Here is a 21,750-nt window from a genome sequence, read left to right on the forward strand (position 1 = left end):
TTTTTCCTGGTCCCAATTTAAAGTATATGTTCTAGTTTAGAAAAACAAAAAGATTAACTCAACCATCTACCCAAATAGCTGAAAATGTGTTGCTGGAAAAGCGCAGCAGGTCAGCCAGCATCCAAGGAACAGGAAATTCGACGTTTCGGGCATAAGCCCTTCTTCAGGAAATCTTCATTTCCTGAAGAAGGGCTTATGCCCGAAACGTCGAATTTCCTGTTCCTTGGATGCTGCCTGACCTGCTGCGCTTTTCCAGCAACACATTTTCAGCTCTGATCTCCAGCATCTACAGACCTCACTTTCTCCATCTACCCAAATACCTGATTATCTAATTAAATGAAATGAAATGCAGATGCTCAAAATCTGAAACAAAATCACAAATTGATCAAGAAACCCAGCAGATTTAGTAGCATCTGAGAAGAGAAAAAAAAATTAACTTTTTAAGTCCAGTATCTTTTCCTAACTACCATCAGTTCTGAAGAAAAGGTGGTATAGGAAAGAAGTTGCCAAATTTGAAAGGGTTCAGAAAGATTTTACAAGGACGATGCCAGGGTCAGAGGGTTAGAGCTATAGGGAGGGGCTGAATGGGCTTGAACTATTTCCCCTGGAGCCAAGGATTGGGGGGTGATCTTAGACAAGTTTATAAAATTGTCTGTGTCCGTGCTGTACATCTCTGTGACTCTAACTACATGAATAGGAAGAGTTGAGGGATATTGGCTAGGCATAGGTAGGTGGAAATAATTTAGTTTGGGATTATGTTTGGCATGGACTAGTTGGACCAAAGGGTCTGTTTCTGTGCTGTTTGATTTTATATTGACTGAGCTATGATCTGAGAAAGGGAGTCAGAGTTAATCAGATTCATTAGCTGAAAGACTGCATCTGGTGACACCCAAGAGCATACACAGTAGCAATAACATCGCAGAAATAAAACCAAAACTTTTAAAAAGGAGAAAAATATATAGATGAAAAGAAAAGGTTAAGTAAAAATAGAACATTTTTAATTTCAAAATAAAAGCTGCTTGGAGGGGAGCATGCACAGCTAGGTAACAAATTTAACTAGCCTCCCAAGAAACTGCGCTCCTGCCACTAACATGAAGACTAAAAGAACAGACAAGGCAAGGTAAAATGTTATGGAAATTGAACGCTAAAATTGAAAGCTAAATACAAAAATCCAAATTGAACAAACCTTAATTTAGAAACAAATCACTGTCTCTTCATCATTGGGACCAGGTCAAAGCACTGTAACTCTACCTAACCGCACTGTGGAATTGCCTTCACCATACGGATAACAATAATTCAGGAAAATATTTCATTACTACTTTCAGAAGAAAACCTTGCCAGCAATGTTTAGATCTCCAAATCATTTTTAAAAATGTATTCATTACAATCAAACATTGTTTCAGTTATTTGCAAATGGTTAAACCAGTGGTATCTTCATAAATGTAAAAAAATGTACAAAAAAAAGTTGAAAAGATTAAACTTAGTAATTAATCTATACCTAATAAGAGGTATAATTTAGCATGTGGTTAGACTGTAATAATAAATCCATAATAGTCATTAAATGTAGCAGGAAACAAAATATCTTAAAATCCCCTTGCAAATATTGTCCTTTTAAGCACGCTTTTGAAATATCTTCCTTTCATAAGAAACTTTGAAACAGGTGCACTTTTCAAATCCTGAATGTGCCAAAAGTTGCTGATGGTTTCTAATGAAACAGTATTTTCACACGTGCTTTCCTTGTGACATGGGCACAACACAGCAGACAGAACATGCATGAGCAGCTGTCCTCAACATGCTGCTGATGAGCTCCAACTAAAAGGGAACATGTGCAAAAATCACCAAAATGCAATCGTCTTTCGCCTTCCAATTCCAACAAGGCACATATCATTCCATGAAAACATACTGACATTGTACGTTTATAAATGTAGAACATTTTTCACAGTTAAATAAACCACTAAAGCATTATAACTTTAAAGTTACTAAAACCTGTATCAATGGGAAAGAGCCAAGGTGAGCACGGAGGTGAAATGAAATCAGAGTCCCTACCTAAATCAACAACTGTTGCAATGCCTAGCTGCATGCAAAATCAGCAGTGACAGCAGCAAATACATTCCCTCATCCTGGAGACCTTTTAATAGAATTGCTTCAAAGTTCCACTCCCTATCACAAGACAGACCTCTTCACTGGGTCAGCAGTTCTTTTGGCACTGAACACGGAGGTTTTGGCACACTCAATGTACACAGGATCATGATGCTTGCACTGAGTTGTCAACACCAGACAGGCACTGATACTCCAGAGCCACACACAGACACACCTAACCTCACACCCAGACACCCCACTACCTCCTTCATACCCAATTACCCACACAAACATTCACACCATTTACTGACCCCTTACCTAATGTAATTCCATGCACACTCACTGGCATTGCTATCCCCCTACACAGACACAGCTCCCTAACTGACCTCCCACATTCTTTCAGCCCTAACCTGACTGCCCCCCCCACCCCCATACTCTTCCAGCCCCTAACCAGATCCCCACCTACACACAGCCCCCAAAGTCACCCCACTCAGATCCCAAATAGCAAGATAATGTCCAGAATATTGAGTTTTTGTTGAGTTCTGTTCAGAAGGTGTAAGCTTACATCTACCATGGTCTCATCTCAGGCATGTTTCAATAGTTGAGGTATAAACATTGCTATGAACACTGGGGAACCTCTCTCCAGAGTATTGTCAATGAGATGTTTTGCATTTAACCAGAGGGGCAAATTGTCATTAGGTTTAGCATCTCATTAAAGAGGTGGTATAACTGGGTCAGTCAGGGTCAGCCCAGATTATTGCCTATTAGATATTTTATTAATGGCAACATGAAAGTCAAAGCAGATCCTGTCTTCATCCCATACCCTACCACAACAGTGGAAAATGCTTTATGGGTAAAATAGCTCAGTGGCTTTGTGACAGAACTAACAATCCAGGGACTATTGATCCAGAGATTAGAGCTCAAATCCCACTACTGAAGCTGAAGTTTGCACAGGAACGGGGGTAGGCCATTCAACCTCTCGAGCCTGTTCTGCCATTCAAAGAGATCACGGCTGATCTGTAGCCTAACTCCATATGCCAACCTTTGGCTCATACCACCCTAAATAAACTAAATCTTTTAAAAAAAACAGTAACAGACACTATGAAATTACTGGATTGTCGCAAAAAGTACTTAATTCACCAGCGTTAAAGAAGGAAACCTGACAGTCTTGGCCTATATGGAATCCAGGCTCAGCAATACAGCTGGCATTTAACTGCATTCTGAAATGGTTTGGTAAGCTATTGAAATGTCATGAACACTGTTCACCATCAATTAGGGGCAAACTTTGTTTTGATCAGTAATGACTACATTCAGCAAATTAATGCAAATGAACAAATGCTAAAATGGTCAGCTTGGTCTATAAACAGATTTTTTGACTTGGTGGTTTCTCTAGGGGAATAATCTGAAAAAAAAGCACTCCCGACTTTGATTCTGACACAGAATTTTGCCCAACTTTCCCTGTCATCATTTGTATAAACATCATCTGTAGAGCAGCTTAATTGATGACAATCAAATAGTCACTGAATAAGACTGGTAAGGCATCCCACATCCAAGTGGAATCTTAAAAAAGTTGTATAAAAAAATTCCTCCAGAGCTAGGCTGACTGGTACAAGGTTAAGACACTTTTCTCTTGCGATGTTATACAGCTTTTACATATTATTGACACTGCACTTGAGAATTTGGGTCCAACATGACAAACATTGCTGAACACTGGCAATTGCTGGAACTTTGAATTTTAAAACTTGGGAATAGGAACTACTTTGAGTGATGAGACTTTGGAATCAGCAGGAAGATAACCAAGATTCAAGTGATTCACTAGCATTTATATTCCACAGTGCTTCAAGCTACTCCATTCTGGATTAGTGGTGCTAGAAGAGCACAGCAGTTCAGGCAGCATCCAAGGAGCAGCGAAATCGACGTTCGGGCACCTCCAAGCTACTCCATGTCATTTAGTGCAGATTCTGCACATGTACAAGTGGACATTTAGGACAAATAAGTTTTTGAAGTTCATTCAATTAACTATGCACTCCACATAATTATCAGCAAAAGTGCAAAATTTGTCCTTGCAGTTAAAATCATTTTTAGATCCTGAATTAATCTGGTCCAGGAGTCAGCATTAACCCCTAAAACAGCTGATGTGCAACAAATCAATATTACAGATTAAAGAGCAATGGTGATTAAATCTCCAACAATTAATAATCAAGGTAGTTAGGACTCTCATCACCCTTACAGACATGCGTAGTCATTGCGCAGATACATTTTGCTTGATGCGCAAATATCCATCAGTATTTGAGATTTTAGCCGGACAGCTTGGTTTCCTTCACATCACCAAGAAACAAATCTTTCACTAACCCAGTAATGGAGCCTTGTTCTGTAGCATTTCATTGTAACTAGCAGTCAGGATACCCACAGGGTTGCTGGGTACAAAGAGTCCTTCTTGAACAAGTCGCTCACATGTTTGCATCAATGTAGTGGAAAATTGGGATGGGTCCACACCATAATCCCACCAGCCTCCGACACCATCTGCTACCCCTACAACAGAGAGAGAAACATTAAAACATTGTAAACAACTCTGGTCCTTTTCAAACTGAAGCTAGAATATTGCCTGATAGAAGGTAAGCATTACAAAACAAAAATCAGTGATATTTGATCAGAAGACCAAAATGTCGGTCAGAGATCAGCTTCAATACCCAATCATATAGCAGCAGGCAGCCATTTAGGCCACTGAGTCCGCTCCACCATTCAACAAGATCATGGTGCATCAGATAATCCTCAACTTCACTTTCCTATCTTTTCCCTATAACTCTCCATCCCCTTATATTTAAAAATATATCTCTGCCTTGAATATACTTAATGATGTAGCCCTCAGTAGTAAAGAATTCCTCCTCTGTCTTACATGTCTGCCATTGAGATTATGACTTTTAGTCCCAGGCTCTCCCAGTCCCTATGCATCCACCCTGTCAAATCCTCAAAGAATCTTGCATGCTTCAAAAAGGCCTCCTCTCATTCTTCTACATTCCAATGAATACAGGCCCCAACCCAAAACTGTTCAATTATCCCAGATGTGGTCTGATTTGTGAAGTTTTAACAAAGACTTCCTACGTTTATAAACCATTTCTTTTAGAAGAAAAGCCAACATTTTTGTCTTCCTCATTATTCACAATTTTTTGTGATTCATGAACAAGGACTCCCAAATCCATCTGTTCTGTAGCTTTCTGCAATGTTTATCCAGTTAAATGATATTCAGCTCCTTTATTCTTCCTGCCAAAGTGCATAGCCTCACATTCCCCTGCATTACATCCCATCCGAGATTCTGTCTACTCACTTAACTTGTCTATATCCCTCTGCAGACTGTCACCCTCGTAACTTGCCTTCCCACTTTTTGCATCATCCAGAAAACTCATAATAGTACACTCACTTTCCTCATTAGTCATGAATATATATTGTAAATAATTGTGGCCCCAGCAGTGATACCTGTGGTACATCACTAATTATAAGTTCCAGCCTGAAAATCCCCCCCCCCCTTATCCCAACTTTGGCTTCTATTAATTAGCAATCCTCTATCCATACAAATATACTCTCCCCAATATCATGAGTTCTTATCTCATTAAATTATGCTGCATGGTTCTATCAAAGTGTCTATTAAACTTCATGCTGCCAGATTCAAGGCAGCCCACAATAATCTTCTCAAGGCACCTCAAAATAGCATAATACATTAGACTCGTAACCACATCTTGAGAATGTTTAAAATGTTTCGCACATAAACAGAGAATACAACGATCATGGGTTGATACTGCACTCAAACTAGATGACTTTCCTGTTTCCACAATGCAAATTTGCCAATAACCCAACGGGGCAAAGGAGGTTACTGTGTTATCCACAATCAACCAACAAAATCCATTGAAGTAAACAAAAAAACAGACAAAATATTTTCCTGACTGCAAATCACCTCATAAAAGGTGCCAGTCACTTTGCCTATGGCAAATTCATAAATCAAGTTAATGCATTCTAATTGATAATATAATATTGATATAACAGGAACTCAGGTGCAGAGAATCTAATGTGAAAACGCTCATGACAAAAATACTTTGCTTATGACTGAAGTTCTAATTCATTACCTCGGCAACATCTTGTGGGTAAATCGCAATCGCTCGTGGTCAGGGTTTTAGTAAGCTTCTGTTTGCACATTTCAGTAATTTTGGTTCCTTTCCAAACAGCCCATCAAGAATGGCGATAAGCAGAATTCTGCACATGCCAGAATTCCAAAACAAAAACAGACTTTGATTTCACCTAACAGCATAAAACCAGTTTTAGGGATTCCTCTGAACATTACCCTCGATGAATAATTAGTGCTTTGCGCATTTTCTGGCATGGTCAGGTAGAGCTGACAGTCAATATAACACCTGCCCTTCAGAACAGTTAATCATGCTCATGACCTTCGTTTGAACTAAATCACTACCAACATTTCTTGACTATCAACCAACAGTTCTGCTGTGACCCTTAAATAAAATCACCCGCTGCAAGATGACACCTTCACATCACATCATGCTTTTAAGAGTCTCTCATGAGAGACTCTTAATTAATGTATTTTTAAGAGAAAAAAATCAGTATACATTCCAGGTTGAGACAGTTCATATTCCCTCTTCATTTGCCTATCACATTTCAATATCTGTCTCCACTATCATGCTGGAAACCACCTCAAATGGTTTTGCTTCAACATTCAGAAAAGTCAGAAATTGCAGATGCTCATGGTGAATGCAGTGTTCAGTACCATTCACAACTCATGCGAAACAAAAACTGGACAATATAGTTAATTTGGGATGGATTAATGGCAAGTGGCACTCACATTGTACGTGTGTCAGGCAATGCCATCTCCAATGAGAGGTTAACCATCATCCCTTGGCTTTCAAGCTCATTATCTATCACGGAATACCTCACCATCAACATCTTGGGAGTCACCAGACCTGAACAGGACCAGTCACAAATGCTGACAAGAACTGATTAGAGATTTGGTATACTGCATCACGTGACTTTCTTCCAAATTCGTCAAAGCAAGCACAGTAGACACACAGAAACACCTCGACCTGCAAGTTCCCCTTTAAGTCATAGACCATTCTGATTTGCGACAACATTAGTTTCCAATGTCCCGAGTTGAAATCCTGAAACTGCCTCACTAAGAGCACTGTGGCTGCATTCCTACTATATCGTCTTCAGTGCCTCAAAATGGCAGTTCAAATACCATCGCCTCAAGGCCAGCATTCGTTGGTGATGTAAACAGAGCATTCCTAAAAGTCAGTAATAGCAACATTGCTCATACAAAGAGGCAGAGGTCATCTCATCCAGGAATCAGTGGCAAAAGTAGTTTACCTTTTCCAAATGTAGAGCAAGGTGAATCTACTTCTTAATGCCAACTCTACCCAGAATAAAATTGTATGGGGCTTGTCAACAAATTCATGTTAAGTAGAGTTTCAAGATAGCCAAGGAGGCCTCTGTGGAACCCAATTTACTTACAAACGTGCCCTATGTCAACACAAAACAATTTAAAAAATAACGTTGTAAATGTGAAAAAATGACTTTTTTGAACTTGTTCACCATTTTCAATGGCCTAACTTGGACTGAATAATGTTGTGAATTAGCTCTGGAGAAACTGACTAATATTGTTCTGCTTAGCGTGCTGTCTTTGAACAAATGTACCACATTCACCATGTTGTCAGTGCAGTCAAGCATCTCCTGTGTTTTCCTACTGGAGTGCGAAATAATAGTATCTTGATAGCCTTTATGGCTTCAGCTTGGGAAGCAGGTGGGTGAGTAGGCAGGCACTACAGGGCCATTGACCACCTCCGTTGAAGAGCACACTGCATCTAACAATTGCCTCATCAGTCAATTCTGTTGTTCAAGTTAAGATGTTGTCGATTCTTGTAGAGGGAGGAAGAGAGCTTCTTCACGGAAGGCATCCTTGCAAGAGGACCAGTTCCAATACCGTACAGCCCAGATGGCCTCCTTCTTCAAGGACCGCAGATTCCCCCCAGACGTGATCGACGATGCCCTCCACCGCATCTCCTCCATTTCCTGATCCTCCGCCCTTGAGCCCCGCCCCTCCAACCGCCACCAGGACAGAACCCCACTGGTTCTCACCTTCCACCCCACCAACCTCCATATACAGCGTATCATCCGCCGTCATTTCCGCCACCACCAAATGACCCCACCACCAGGGATATATTTCCCTCCCCTCTCCTATCAGCGTTCCGAAAAGACCACTCCCTCTGTGACTGCCTCATCAGGTCCACACCCCCCACAACCGCAAGAAATGCAAAACTTGCGCCCACACCTCCTCCCTTACTTCTCTCCAAGGCCCCAAGGGATCCTTCCATATCTGCCACAAATTCACCTGCACCTCCACACACATCTATTGCATCCGCTGCACCCGATGTGGCCTCCTCTATATTGGGGAGACAGGCCGCCTACTTGCGGAACGTTTCAGAGAACTCCTCTGGGACACCCGGACCAACCAACCAACCCAACCACCCCATGGCTCAACACTTCAATTCCCCCCCCCCACCCACTCCACCAAGGACATGCAGGTCCTTGGTCTTCTCCATCGCCAGAACATAACAACATGATGGTTGAAGGAAGAGCGCCTCATCTTCCGCCTAGGAACCCTCCAACCACAAGGGATGAACTCAGATTTCTCCAGTTTCCTCATTTCCCCTCCCCCCACCTTGTCTCAGTCAAATCTCAAACTCAGCACCGCCTTCCTAACCTGCAATCATCCTGACCTCTCCGCCCCCACCCCACTCCGGCCTATCACCCTCACCTTGACCTCCTTCCACCTATCGCATCTCCATCACCCCTCCCCCAAGTCCCTCCTCCCTACCTTTTATCTTAGCCTGCAGGACACATTTTCCTCATTCCTGAAGGGCTTATGCCCGAAACGTCAAATCTCCTTTTCCTTGGATGCTGCCTGACCTGCTACGCTTTTCCAGCAACACATTTTCAGCATCTATTCATTGAGCTGGTTGGCTTCATCCTACTCTTCCTTGTTCCCAGTGTTACCATCTTCCATGGCTTCTCTAATCATGAACATCAACTCTGCATTATTCTTTGCCTTCGAATCAATGGTCTCAATAATCTAAGCTTTTCAAAAAAAAAATTTTCATCACCCATTGATCCATTGGCGAGAGTTTAATTGGCTGTCGTGTTGAAAGGCAGGTTTGACTTGACAATCTTGAAGCCATTGGTCTAGGGTCCACAGGACAACTGTCTGTAGTAATCTTCCTTCAATACATGTCCTCACTTCTGACCAATATCTCAAAAAATGCATGAGGTTATCCACGCAGTTTTGTTAGCCTCATACAGGGTTGGTAGTGACGTGGCACACAAAAAACAACATGGCTACATGGACTTTCCCCATCACAAGCTGATGTTTGGTGCCATCCATGCTGGTGTAGACCACAGCAGTGACTCACTCCCTTTCCTACTGTCACACAAATCAACTTTAAAGCATTAGTGTGATCGGGTAAAGATAGTGAAAAAAGAAGTTTTTTTTCCGTGTTAAAAGGTTGTCTTAGTGAGTACTCTTTTGAACATAGATGAAACTATTCTACAGCTAATTGTCCATCATTACTGCTACAATTGCCAAATGTTCATCACTTATCAAGTGATACCATATGTTATCTTGAACTTGCCAAACATTACTACGGGTGAAAGTATTGTGGCCCAGCCTCATCGCCAGGGTGACTCACCTTTCCTACTGGAGACTGGAACATTCTTTGATAAAGTTGCATTGAACCATGTTAGTTGAGCTGCTCCAAAGTTGGGACTGGCAGCTGTTCTCATCCTATTCATTGCTGGAGAGAATGCTTACTTATGGAACTATTCCAAAACATTCCTTTGCTTCAAAATAACGAACAACTTGATGCTCAAATTTCCCATTCCTTAGCAGCATCTGCTTTCCAATTCACACCACTGCTGCTGTCTCAACTTCACATGGTCTCCATTTGGCAGCACTTTTAACTTTCTCAGGCTCAGTCATTCTTGCAGGGTTTAAATACTCTTTCAGACAACCTTGGTCAAATGATGGCTTGCCCATGATATTATGTTCTAACATGCTCTAGATCCACAGATTGGTTGGTGTGGTCATATGACAAGTGTGCTTGGGTTAGGTTAATTTGGGAGTTACCAGCCAGAAACTTCAGCTTATCATGGGAGGTTTTTGATTTAATTTCCTAATTTGCTGGTAAGAATGGCTGTTGACTTGCCACATCCAAGCTTTTGCTGTATGCTTGTAGGCATCTGTACACCATTTAGTATTATAGGGACATCATCAAAAGGAATTCTGCTTCATTTAAGAGTTACTATGAATGAGAAAGAGAGCTCAACAGCTGCAAAGTCAAGTCTAAGACCTGGTAAATAGATAACTTTCACATGAAAAAGATAATAAAAAGCCTAAAAATATTAGCAGTCCACAAATATAACTCATACAACCATTAGTAGTCCATTTAGTTCCTGGAGACTGTTACATTATGATGATAACATATGGCAGTAGATGAAAAGTCTTAAAACGTACAAAATAATGCATAACATGCCCTTATAAGTATAAAGTATTTATTCATTCTTCCACTGGAATTCTGGTTCTAATTACAGGGTGCAGCATTTATCAATGACTCACTAGATCCTGGATCAAATCCATATTTTCCTTACTGCTTTTCAAAAAAAAAAATGGGCAGGATTGTTAAACAGATTTTTTTTTTTAACTCTACTGAAGGCTCAAAAGCTTATTTTTGAATGAGTACAAAGTTTAGGGTGGAAAATGGTCCATAGCCTGAAATATGGATACTGCGAGGCAAAGAAACACCAAGGTCCCCAGGTTCATTTTTACCATCATCTGTTATAATTATAAAACAGCTGAACTGTTGAATAATCACAGGCGAATCTTGATCAATGACAATTCACAATCATTAATGTGGAAAACCCCAATTCTGGGAAGCTCTAGGAAACCACAGGTCTGAGGACATCAGTCCCTGCCAAGCATCATGTCTCAAATTATTTATGCACTCCATCCTAAAATAAATGTGTTTAATCTGCATTTGAATTAATCAATACTGTCTTGCTTAGCAGGCAATTACTATTTTCTAAGACTTGTTTAGATATTATCTTCAAGTGCATGTGTGTCATCTCAATCCATTATTTCTAGACAAGGTAAAATTGGTTATCATTGTTGATAATACCCAACCCATTCAGAATCCTAAAAACAGCAATTAAACCACTCCCCAAGCTTCTAGGTTGGGCATGTACTCAGTGGAATGAAGAATTCATTCCTCATTTGAGAACCTCCATAGCTTCAAATCATTCATTATTTTCTTCTGCACCCTTACATGAATTGCCCTTGACATCATGGCAGCACACTTCATTCCAACAGTCAACGGGAATCAAAGGTGAACATCTCTCTATAGCCACCACAAACATCCTAGCTACTTAAATAGCTTCTTGACTAACAAGCGAGTCAAGGATATCCAGTGCAGGCAGGAATATGCAGTTAATATTACAATCAGGTCAGCCATGATCTCTTACTGAATGGCAGAGCAAGCTCGAGAGATCAAGGCCTATTTTTGTTTCTAATTCACATGTTCACATTGAAGTCATAGAACAAAGAACAGTACAGGCTCTTCAACCCTCAATGTTATGCCAACCTTTCATCCTACCCTAAGATCAGACTAACCTAAAGATCCTTCATTGCACAAAGTTCCACGTGCCTATCCAAGAGTCACTCAAATGTGCCTAATGTATCTGACTCTACTACTACTGCTGGCAGTGAATTCCATGCACCCACCCCTCTGTGTAAAGAGCCAACCTTTGACATCTCCCCTAAACCTTCCTGCAAAAATTATGACCCCTCATGATAGACATTTCTGCCCTGGGAAAAAGTCTCTGACCATCCACTCTATCCATACTCATCATCTTATACACCACGATCAAGTCACCTCTCATCCTTCTTTGCTCCAATGAGAAAATCCCTAGCTCCCCTCAATCTTTCGTCATAAGACATGCCCTCCAGTCTAGGCAGCATCCTGGGAAATCTTCTTTGCACACTCTAAAGCTTCCATATCCTTCATATAATAAGGTGACCAGAACGGAACACAATATTCCAAGTGTGGAAGTCCAGGGCCCTATAGAGCTGCAGCATAACCTCATGGTTCTTAAACTCAAATCCTACTGCTAATGAAAGCCAACATACCATTACGCCTTCTTGACAACCAAATCAACTTGGGTGGCAACGTTGAGGGGTCGATGGACATGGACCCCATGATCCCTTTATTCCTTCACACTGCCAAGAATCCTGCCTTTAACTGTACATACTACATTCAAATTTCCAAAGTGAATCATTTCACACTTTTCCAGTTTGAATTCTGTCTGTCACTTCACAGCCCAGATCTGCATCCGGTTAATGTCCCTGCTGCAACCTACAACAGCTCTCCATACCTCCACCAACCTTTCCGTCATCGGCAAACTTACTTACCCACCCTTCACATTTCACCAGTCATTTATGAAAGTCACAAAGAGCAGAGGTCCCAGAACCCATCCCTGCAGAACAGCACTGGTCACAGAGCTCCAGGCTGAATGCTTTGTATCTACCACCACTTGTCTTCTATGGGCCAGCCAATTCTATATCCAGACAAATTTCCTTGTACCCCATGCCGCCTTACTTTCTGAATGAGCCTACCATGGGGAACCTTATCAAACGCCTTGCTCAAATTCATCTACACCACATCCACTGCTCTACCTTCAATGTATTTTGTTACATCCTCAAGGAATTCAATAATGCTTGTGAGGCATGAACTCCCCCTCACAAAGCCATGCTGAATGTCTCTAATCAAACTATGGTTTTCCAAGTAATCATAAATTCTGTCTCTCAGAATTTTCTCTAATATTTTACCCACCATAGATGTGAGAATGGTTGGTCTGTAATTCCCAGGATTATCCCTATTCCCTCCTTTGAAGAAGGGAATAACATTTGCCACTCTCCAATCAACTGGCACTACTCCAGTGGATAGTGAAGATGCAAAAGATCACTGCCAAAGGCGCAGCAATCGCTTCCCTCACTTCCTTTAGTCAATCATCTTATTCTCAGGACACTGTTGCAGAACATCTCCAGGTCACTTTCCTTGGCCAAACCATTTCAGCTGTTTCAATTTTAAAACTCAGGCTTTTCACTAATGGCTGCAGAGTTCAGCATCATTTGCAACTCCTCAGATCCTAAAGTAGATCTTGTCTACCTGCATCAAAATCTGCAGAACATCCAAGCTAATGCTGACAAATGAAAAATAAAATTCACATCATACAAGTGCTAGGCAATTACCATCGCCAATAACAGAATCTACTATTGTCTTGATATTTAACAGCATCATTCAATTACCCATTATCAACATTCAATTGGACCAGCCATATAAATGTTGTAGCTATGACTAGGTGAGGGGTTCAGAATTCTACAGCATTACTCAACATCCAACCCCCCCAGTGCAAATGACCATACAAGGACCAGGTCAGGGGAAACTCTCCAATTGTCTAGATGTTGTACAGAAACCACAGAAGCAGCTCAACACCAACCAATCAAAACAGCTCACGTGATTGGCACCCTGTCAACTTCTTCCACCTCTGGAGTATCACGTCTAGCATCTACAAAATGCATTGTGAAGGAAGCCTTGAATTGGAGCAATGTCTTCAAAACTGGCAATATCAGCACTTGGATAACACATCATCGGACATGGAATTGTATCACCCTTCTGTTGCTGTCGAGTCATAATCCTGAAAGTCCTAACAGCATTGTAGCTGTACCTACAAGCATTAGCCCATGATAGCAGCTCACCTCAATCTGCTCTAGAGCAATTACCAAACAGATAAGCAATACTTTGCCAAGAAAACACTCGTACCGCGAGAGAAAAGGATTTCTTTTACAGTGGTGACCATAGTATTCTAAGTATACCAATGACTGATCAAAAACTGAATTCACAAAATGAAATTACATTATTTAATTCCATTAGCCAGACATTAGGAAAGGGCTTTTCGGCTCAATTGTTGCCTGCAAATTCTAAGATCCAGTTTTCTGAACCTGACTTTTGATCCTAAATCAACCATTGGACCTTTGTTTCAAACTTGTCTACCACAAAGAGTGGCATTACATAGATGCTTCACTTCAGTTCCAGTTTGGAAAGGGAAAATAATTAACAATCAACAGGGATTCTGGGAAACATTGTTCAATCTTCATGCAAGCAGTGTACAAACAATCAACAGATTTTTTAAACAAAGTAAAATATTAAGCTAACAATTAATTTTAACTATACAAAGAAAGCAGTTTGCTCTCCATTATGTAGTTCTATTGTGTCACAACTGGTTTACAAATTAGGAAATATTTCTGTTCTCCAGTTGATACTATCATCGGCAGAACATTAAAACTAAAGGGCAAACAAGCAAATGAAACTTCAAGAACATTAAATTGCAACAATGGAATTAACACGTGCAATTGAGAAAGAAATAACGAAAACATTCATTCTTTGGGTAGATATTCTAGGATCAAGCAAACAAATATGTCTTCAGCCAGCCCTCGACTCCAAACCAACATGCTTCAGTCAGCAAACACGCTGCTCAGAGTGATACTGATTCATTCTGACTTGGAGGGTTTCAGGTTCAATTCATAATGCATACTACCTTCAGCTGAAGCAGAAACTGGGACTGACATTCACCATCTGGATCCTGCTTTCTTCAGTTAGCCCTGCTCCATGTCCTTGATTTCCATCCCACCCCACCAGCAATTTTCAAAGCCAGTTTCCCAGCCATAAAATGGGGACCACCTTTACCCTCAAATCCTTTGTTCAATTCCGTGGCCTTGTCTCACCACTTTGAGCTCTGGTGAAGGTGAACACCTAAAACATTGCCTCATCTTTTCTCCTTACAGATCCTTCAGGACCAGCTCTGACACTCCAATGTTTTGTTTTAAGCTCTGAAATAAATAAATGGCAAGATCTCAGCTTAATTTCTCCTGGTACTTGGTGCCAGTGATCTGATGTTAAAAATTCATTGTACCAATAATATTGACACTGGTTTTTCAATTGTAGGAGAATTTTTTTAAAGATTAGATTACTTAGTGTGGAAACAGGCCCTTCGGCCCAACCAGTCCCACACTGACCTGCCGAAGTGCAACCCACCCATACCCCTACATTTACCCCTTCACCTAACACTACAGGCAATTTAGCATGGCCAATTCACCTGACCTGCACATTTTTGGACTTTGGGAGGAAACCCATGCAGACACGGGGAGAATGTGCAAACCCCACACAGTCAGTCGCCTGAGGCGGGAACTGAACCCAGATCTCTGGCGCTGTGAGGCCATTATACAATGAAGCAAAATAGAAACAACTTCACTCAAAAAAGATTATATCAACAAATGCAACGGAAGGGGAGCATGGCAACTAATTTTACAGTACAATATTACTTTGTATTCAATTTTCATTTTAAATTCTGTGAGTCCAATTGGAGGGAAGGAAATATAAATGGATTTGAACTGAATCCATATTTAAAACTGAGAGCCAAATTATGTTCATATCTGATTCAATCAATGCATAGTCCAAACAGTACTAGATTATACAATAGGATCAGAAATGTCTTTATATTTTTGAGATACTAGCTAAAATGGCAGAGAAAAGGATTAAGCAAGGAGGAAGGGGAGTCAGATGCGAAAGGCTGACCAAGAAAAAGAGCAGAGGGTGGGGGCAGAGAAAGAAGCAGAATGAGGATGACCACAGATTTCAGCAACAGTATTCCTCTCTAGGTTGCAGCTGCAGCAACCAGCATTGATCTTGCCTGAACAGCCATTTTGGATAAAGTTCAACATAAAAAGTATGTACCAGGGTGTGGCAGCTCTGGGGATCAAATGCTCATTGATTGATGTCCAATTTAAAGGTTTGAGATCTAAATGTGGTTGCTATCAAACTCTTTTTTTTCATGTCTGCTGCTATTCCTTCCTAGCTTTAAGCTTTGAAAAACTATTCTTTGGAGGTAATTACTTCAGTCACTGAAGGTGCACAGAAGCTTTATCTTCTGTTTGCTTGTGTAGCCAAGATGCAAGTGTTAGTTTTAGGTGGAGATGGATATCCAGATATTGGATTGATTTTTAAAAAAAATAACTAACCTGTTGAGATTGGAAGAAAGGATAGCTCATTTTTAAGAATGATGTGGGTCATTCTATTTAGAATATTTGTTATTATCTCAGCTGCTGCATTGCACTTTAATCACAACCAACACAATATGAGCATTGCTTTCAGAGCAGGCTGTTGGATGCTGACTTGTCTGAAGCCTCTGAACTGAAATGGAAGTTAATAACAAAAATACCTTTTCCCAAACTTTGAAGTTACAGAATATTGACCAGACTGATTTTAAAAAAAATTCAAGGAAAAACTAATTATAATCACATTGAATTAACACAATACTGCAAAGGTATTCACTCTGCTGTGTGCCATCTTTGCCTGTCCTTGAACTATGCTGTGGTTAGAACAAAGAACAATACAGCGCAGAACAGGCCCTTCAGCCCTTGATGTTGCGCCGACCTGTGAACTGTTCTAAGCTCGTCCCCCTATATTATCCCATCATCATCCATGTTCTTATCCAAGGATTGTTTAAATCTCCCTAATGTGGCTGAGTTGACTACATTGGCAGTTATGGCATTCCATGCCCTTACCACTCTGAGTAAAGGCTACCTTTAGAATAGAATACAGCTTTACTGCAGAAGAGTAGAGTTTTGCCAACAGCTATTCAGATTATGTTGAATAATTCCAACTTATTTTGACAGCTTCCCCATGAGTTTAGATGACCACAGAATGACCAAACAGGTCTGAAGCTATTGCTTCACTAGGACCACTCCAAATAATTGCAGCAAGTGACAATGATCCTAGATGCCGCATAACACTATTTCCCAAACACAAAAGACACAAAGTCTTGTTTTTATGACCTTTACCAAGTGTTCAATAACAGTTCAGAGGCAAGAGCTCAGCAAGTTTTTGGATCTACAGGAATGGAGCACTGGGGCCTCAAAAACAACTCACTCAGCAGGAGTACTATTACTAGTGTGTGCAACCTTTTAGCACACTCAAGTTGGTTATGTCATATTTAAATATAAGATATATTCCTGTTCAGGCATCATAACGGGTTTTGAATATCTGTCTACTTTTCCTTGTACAACAGGGAAGGCTAACACACCACAGAACCAGAGGGCTCAGACTTTCTGATTACTGGGAAAATCAAAAGATAAATTGGTTGATTCTGATGAGCAATGCACTTGGTAATTTGGCAAACACAGACTGTACAATATGAAGACAATGCTGGAATTGTTGAAAATTCCTTCAAGCAAATGTATTAAGCCTGTTGTTACATTGCTGTTTTGGAGCTTTTGCTTTTACATGTGTTTGAGCAGGAAAGGTCTCACATGTAGTTTCAATTTCCAGGGTACCACCTCTCAAGACTACAGAAATTATTGCCAAGAATGACACGTCTGGGAGACTGAGCAGTCACCCTTCTTCCAATTATATTAATCTTGCTTTGTCTCAGCTTATTGTTCTTCCTCTCAAGCCAAAACAAAGATATCCACAATTCCACCTATAATGACCTTCAGCCAAATGTCCACTTACCAGAAGAATGCCAAGTATAACCATCAAGTTTCTCAAAACTTATTCTGAAGATTGTCCAGAATATTTCCAAAGTGTACAAAAGCAATTGCAACAGATTACTGCTTAGCCCAGTAAATGTAGCAATACCTTACAAGAAGCTCACTTTTGAGTGAGGCCGTCAGGATCATACTTGCATTTGATTCTCAGGACGTCAATGTCTCACTTTCTTTGCTTTAGCAAGAGGAATGTTTTCTGAACTTACTGAAGGTAATATGCACATATACATTCCTCCCCCACTCTCCCAGTCACACAATCAGTTAGGAATTGGCCAGCATTCCTCCCTTCTTAACACAGCAAAGGCTCACTGGGGCCAATTGCTGTCTAACTTTATTTCCCAACTTTATTTAGAATCACTACTTTTGTGCAGAAATTTAAGCTCCATTATAGAAATAATTAATTTAAATGAAAAACATGGCAATCAAATCAAAGGTATCCAGCCCTTCAATGCGGTCATGTTTTGTTGCACCCTTCTTCCTCTGTACCAATATTATCTTTTCACTCCATAATAACTAATCGTTTGTAAAGGCTGCTTTTAAAACAAACTGTGGGATACCTGTCTGCTCATACTTGTTCTACATGAATAGATCTGAAAGGAGTTATGAAAATTTCATGTAGTCCATCCTCTATTCCATTCACTCAGAATAACAATTGAAAAGATGAAAAGCAGGTTAAGTATTCAGTTGGATATCCAACTGTTTGTTCCTGGCTATATTAGAATCAACCAAAAAACCATATAAATTCTGCCATTAATTTTTTGTTTGGTTAAAATGTTCAAACACAATTAAGAAAAATGCTTTACACCTTGTTTTTCTTAATCCCGTTGTTCTGTCAATTTCACTTCAATGCAAGATTGTGCACGGAATTAAACATTTTGGTTTATTGCTTTAAACTCTGTCTGTCAGTGAGGATTCTTCAAGATGATGCATCCAGTAGAGTCACAACACTGAAATGGATCTCTAGTGACCACAAAAGTCTGTGGAACATGCGAGAGCAGCTGTAGACATAATGAATGGTGAATATTGTTTCTTCATAACTTCACAACATCCAGAACAATATGAACACACAATGAACTGCAATCATGTACTGGTCATGGTCTAATCAGGTAATTGCTTCACCTAAAACAGCATTAAGCAATACAAGTCTTAAAGCTCATATCCAAATTATTAGATGATACAACACAAGCAGCCGTATCCTTTTCAAAAAGGTGCGGACAAATGTTGGCTAGGATACCAAATGAGCTCTATGCTCTTCAAATAATGGAGGGAACTTGAATGTTTTTAGTTTAACGTTTCACATAATAAATGGTGTTAGTAATGTAACACTGCTCATTTTTCACTAAACATCAGTTTAGATCTTGAGTGTTTGAGTACAGGACTTGAACCCACAGCCTTTGACTCAAACAAGTCTATTAGCACAAAGACTAACACCATTATAAACTGGTAATATTTAAACATTTTTAAACATATGCTCATGTTTACCAGATTTTCAGCTCTTCCGACTGAACATCCTCAGCAAGTGCAGTACCAATAACTGGTTACAAGCTGCACATACTTTGCTTTCTACACACATCATGTTGTTTATCTCGACAGCAGACACAAAGTGAGCACAATGATGTCAGGGACAAGCATGAAACAATATCCCCATCAATAAAAAAGGACAAAAAAAATCAGACAGGATAGGGAAAAAGTAAATGGTACAGTACCTAAATTATAAATGTCAACAGAAAACTTAATAATGTGACCCTGTAAGTTAACTGATTAAATCAAATCTCAGAGGATAAAGTTAAAATGAAATCAAATGGAAAAGTGACAGAGAAGATTAAGGTGATCATGCAGGATCTGATGTTCAACAAAAGGAAGAGCATTCAACAGAGGGTAACTGTTTTAAAAGAGGTGGGGACCAGGTAAGAGATCAAGATTTTCCATCATAAAAGGGAGGCAATCCCTAGCAGGAGCAGCCACATTGGAGGGGGACTGTGGGGTCAAAGTGCTACTCTTTGATGAGAAAGTACAGGCTTTGGTGAGTGATGGGCTTTGGTAAAGGGGAGTGAGCAACATTTTTCTTTTAATCCTCTTGTAACAAGAGGGCTAATAATGGCAGTTAGTGAAATGGTATGCTCTTCCTGAGAGCTGTGGGACAACAAATGTTCCTATTTACATGAAGTATGTCCACCTGCAGTTCTTCTCAGGTCACATGGATCAGTTGGTGCAGCAGTGGACTAACTGGAGAGCGTACATGAGACAAAAACTTCCATAGATAGTAGTTTAAATAATGTATCACAGCAAAGATCCAACCAGATAATTGGCTGACCACCAGGACTGGCAAGCAGACAGTCATCCCCTGTGGCTATTTCACTCTCAAACCAGCATACCATTTTGGATTCTGTTGGGGGTGATGGAGAATGGCCTCTTGGAGGGAAACAACAGAAGCCAGATAACTGGCACCACACGTGGCTCCGTTTGACAGCAAGGAGGGAGTGTCGAAATGTAGGTGAGTGATAGTCATGGGGTCTCTATAGTCAGTGGCATTCCTGTGGCCATGTGCAACTCCAGGATAGTGTTGCCTCCCTAATACCAGGGAGAAGGATGTCTCTGAACATGCACAGAATGTTCTGAAAGGAAGGGTGACCAACCAGAGTCAGAGTCATCGACCATATTAGTGTGAATATCATAAGCAGAGTTAGAGAGGAGGTCCTGCAAAGGAAATTTAGGAAATTAGATAGCAAGTTGAAAGGTGGGAACTCGAAGTAATTGCAATCTCAGGATTAATCTGTCAAGTGCTACTAAGGCCAGAAATAGGAAGATAATACAACAGAATGCATAGTTAAAGAGCTGGTGGAAGAGGAAGGACTGCAGGTACTTGGATCATTGGGATGTCTTCCAGGACAGGAGGGACCTGCACAAGAAGAATGGGTTGCAAATAAATTGGAGGGGCACCAATATCCTTACAGGGACATTTGCTAATGCCACTTGGATGGTTTAAACAAGTGTGTCAGGGGAGCAGGAACCAAAGCAGTAGGTCAGCACATGGAGTGACTGAGCAGAAGGTAAAGAATTACTTGACTTAACCTAATAGGAAGAATGTAGGGCCAGGTTAATAAACTGAGTGGGACTGGCAGTCTGAAGTGTATTTATTTTAATGCAAGGATATGACATGAGGCAGATAAGCACAAACCCTGGATTAGTACAAGGAACTTCGATATTGTAACCATTACAAAAGCTTGGTTGAGAGAAGTACAGTATTGGCAACTCAACATTCCAGTTTAGATGCTCAACAACACTCTGATACAAAGAGACTTTGGACTGCAGGTTCATAGTTTCGTCAAAGTGGAGTTACAGGTAGATAGGATGGTGAAGGTATTTGGTATGTGTATGAAGCACACACCATAATCTTCAGCCAGAAGTGCCAAGTGGATGATCCATCTCAGCCTTCTCCAGTGGTCCCCAGCATTACAGATATGAGTCTTCAGTCAATGTGATTCAACTCAATGAGCTTCTCTCCATAACGTCAGAAGATGTTCACACACGACTGCACAATGTTCAGCAGCATTCATGACTCCTCAGATACTGAAGCAGTTCATGTTCAAATGCAACAAGAGCTGACAATATCTAGATTGGGCTGACAAGTGGCAAATAACATTCATGCCACACAAATGCCAGGCTCTGGACATCGTCCCTTGACATTCAATACTGTTACTATCACTGAATCCCACACTATCAACATCGTGGGGAGTTATCATTGTCCAGAAACTCAACTATACTCAGCATATAAACGTAGTAGCTACAAGAGGTCATAGGCTAAGCATACTGTGGCAAGTAACTCAGCTCCTGACTCCCCAAAGTCTGCCCACAATCTACAAGGCACAAGTCAGAAATGTGATGGAACACTCCCTACTTACTTTGATGAGTGCAGCCCCAACACTCAAGAAGCTTGACATCAAGGACATAGCAGCCTGCTG

General features: G+C 40.6%; 1 protein-coding gene across 1 annotated transcript in view; it reads right to left on the bottom strand.

Annotated features, from left to right (window-relative positions):
* LOC132830208 (protein phosphatase PTC7 homolog) overlaps window positions 1-21,750 on the bottom strand; it is a 100,176-nt gene that overhangs the window by 57,792 nt on the left and 20,634 nt on the right. The window contains exon 2 of the mRNA XM_060847737.1: window positions 4,432-4,611. Within this exon, the coding sequence (XP_060703720.1) occupies window positions 4,432-4,611 (180 nt within the window). The remainder of the gene's footprint in view (window positions 1-4,431; window positions 4,612-21,750) is intronic.

The sequence above is a fragment of the Hemiscyllium ocellatum genome, chromosome 31, assembly GCF_020745735.1.
Source record: "Hemiscyllium ocellatum isolate sHemOce1 chromosome 31, sHemOce1.pat.X.cur, whole genome shotgun sequence".
NCBI lineage: Eukaryota > Metazoa > Chordata > Chondrichthyes > Orectolobiformes > Hemiscylliidae > Hemiscyllium > Hemiscyllium ocellatum.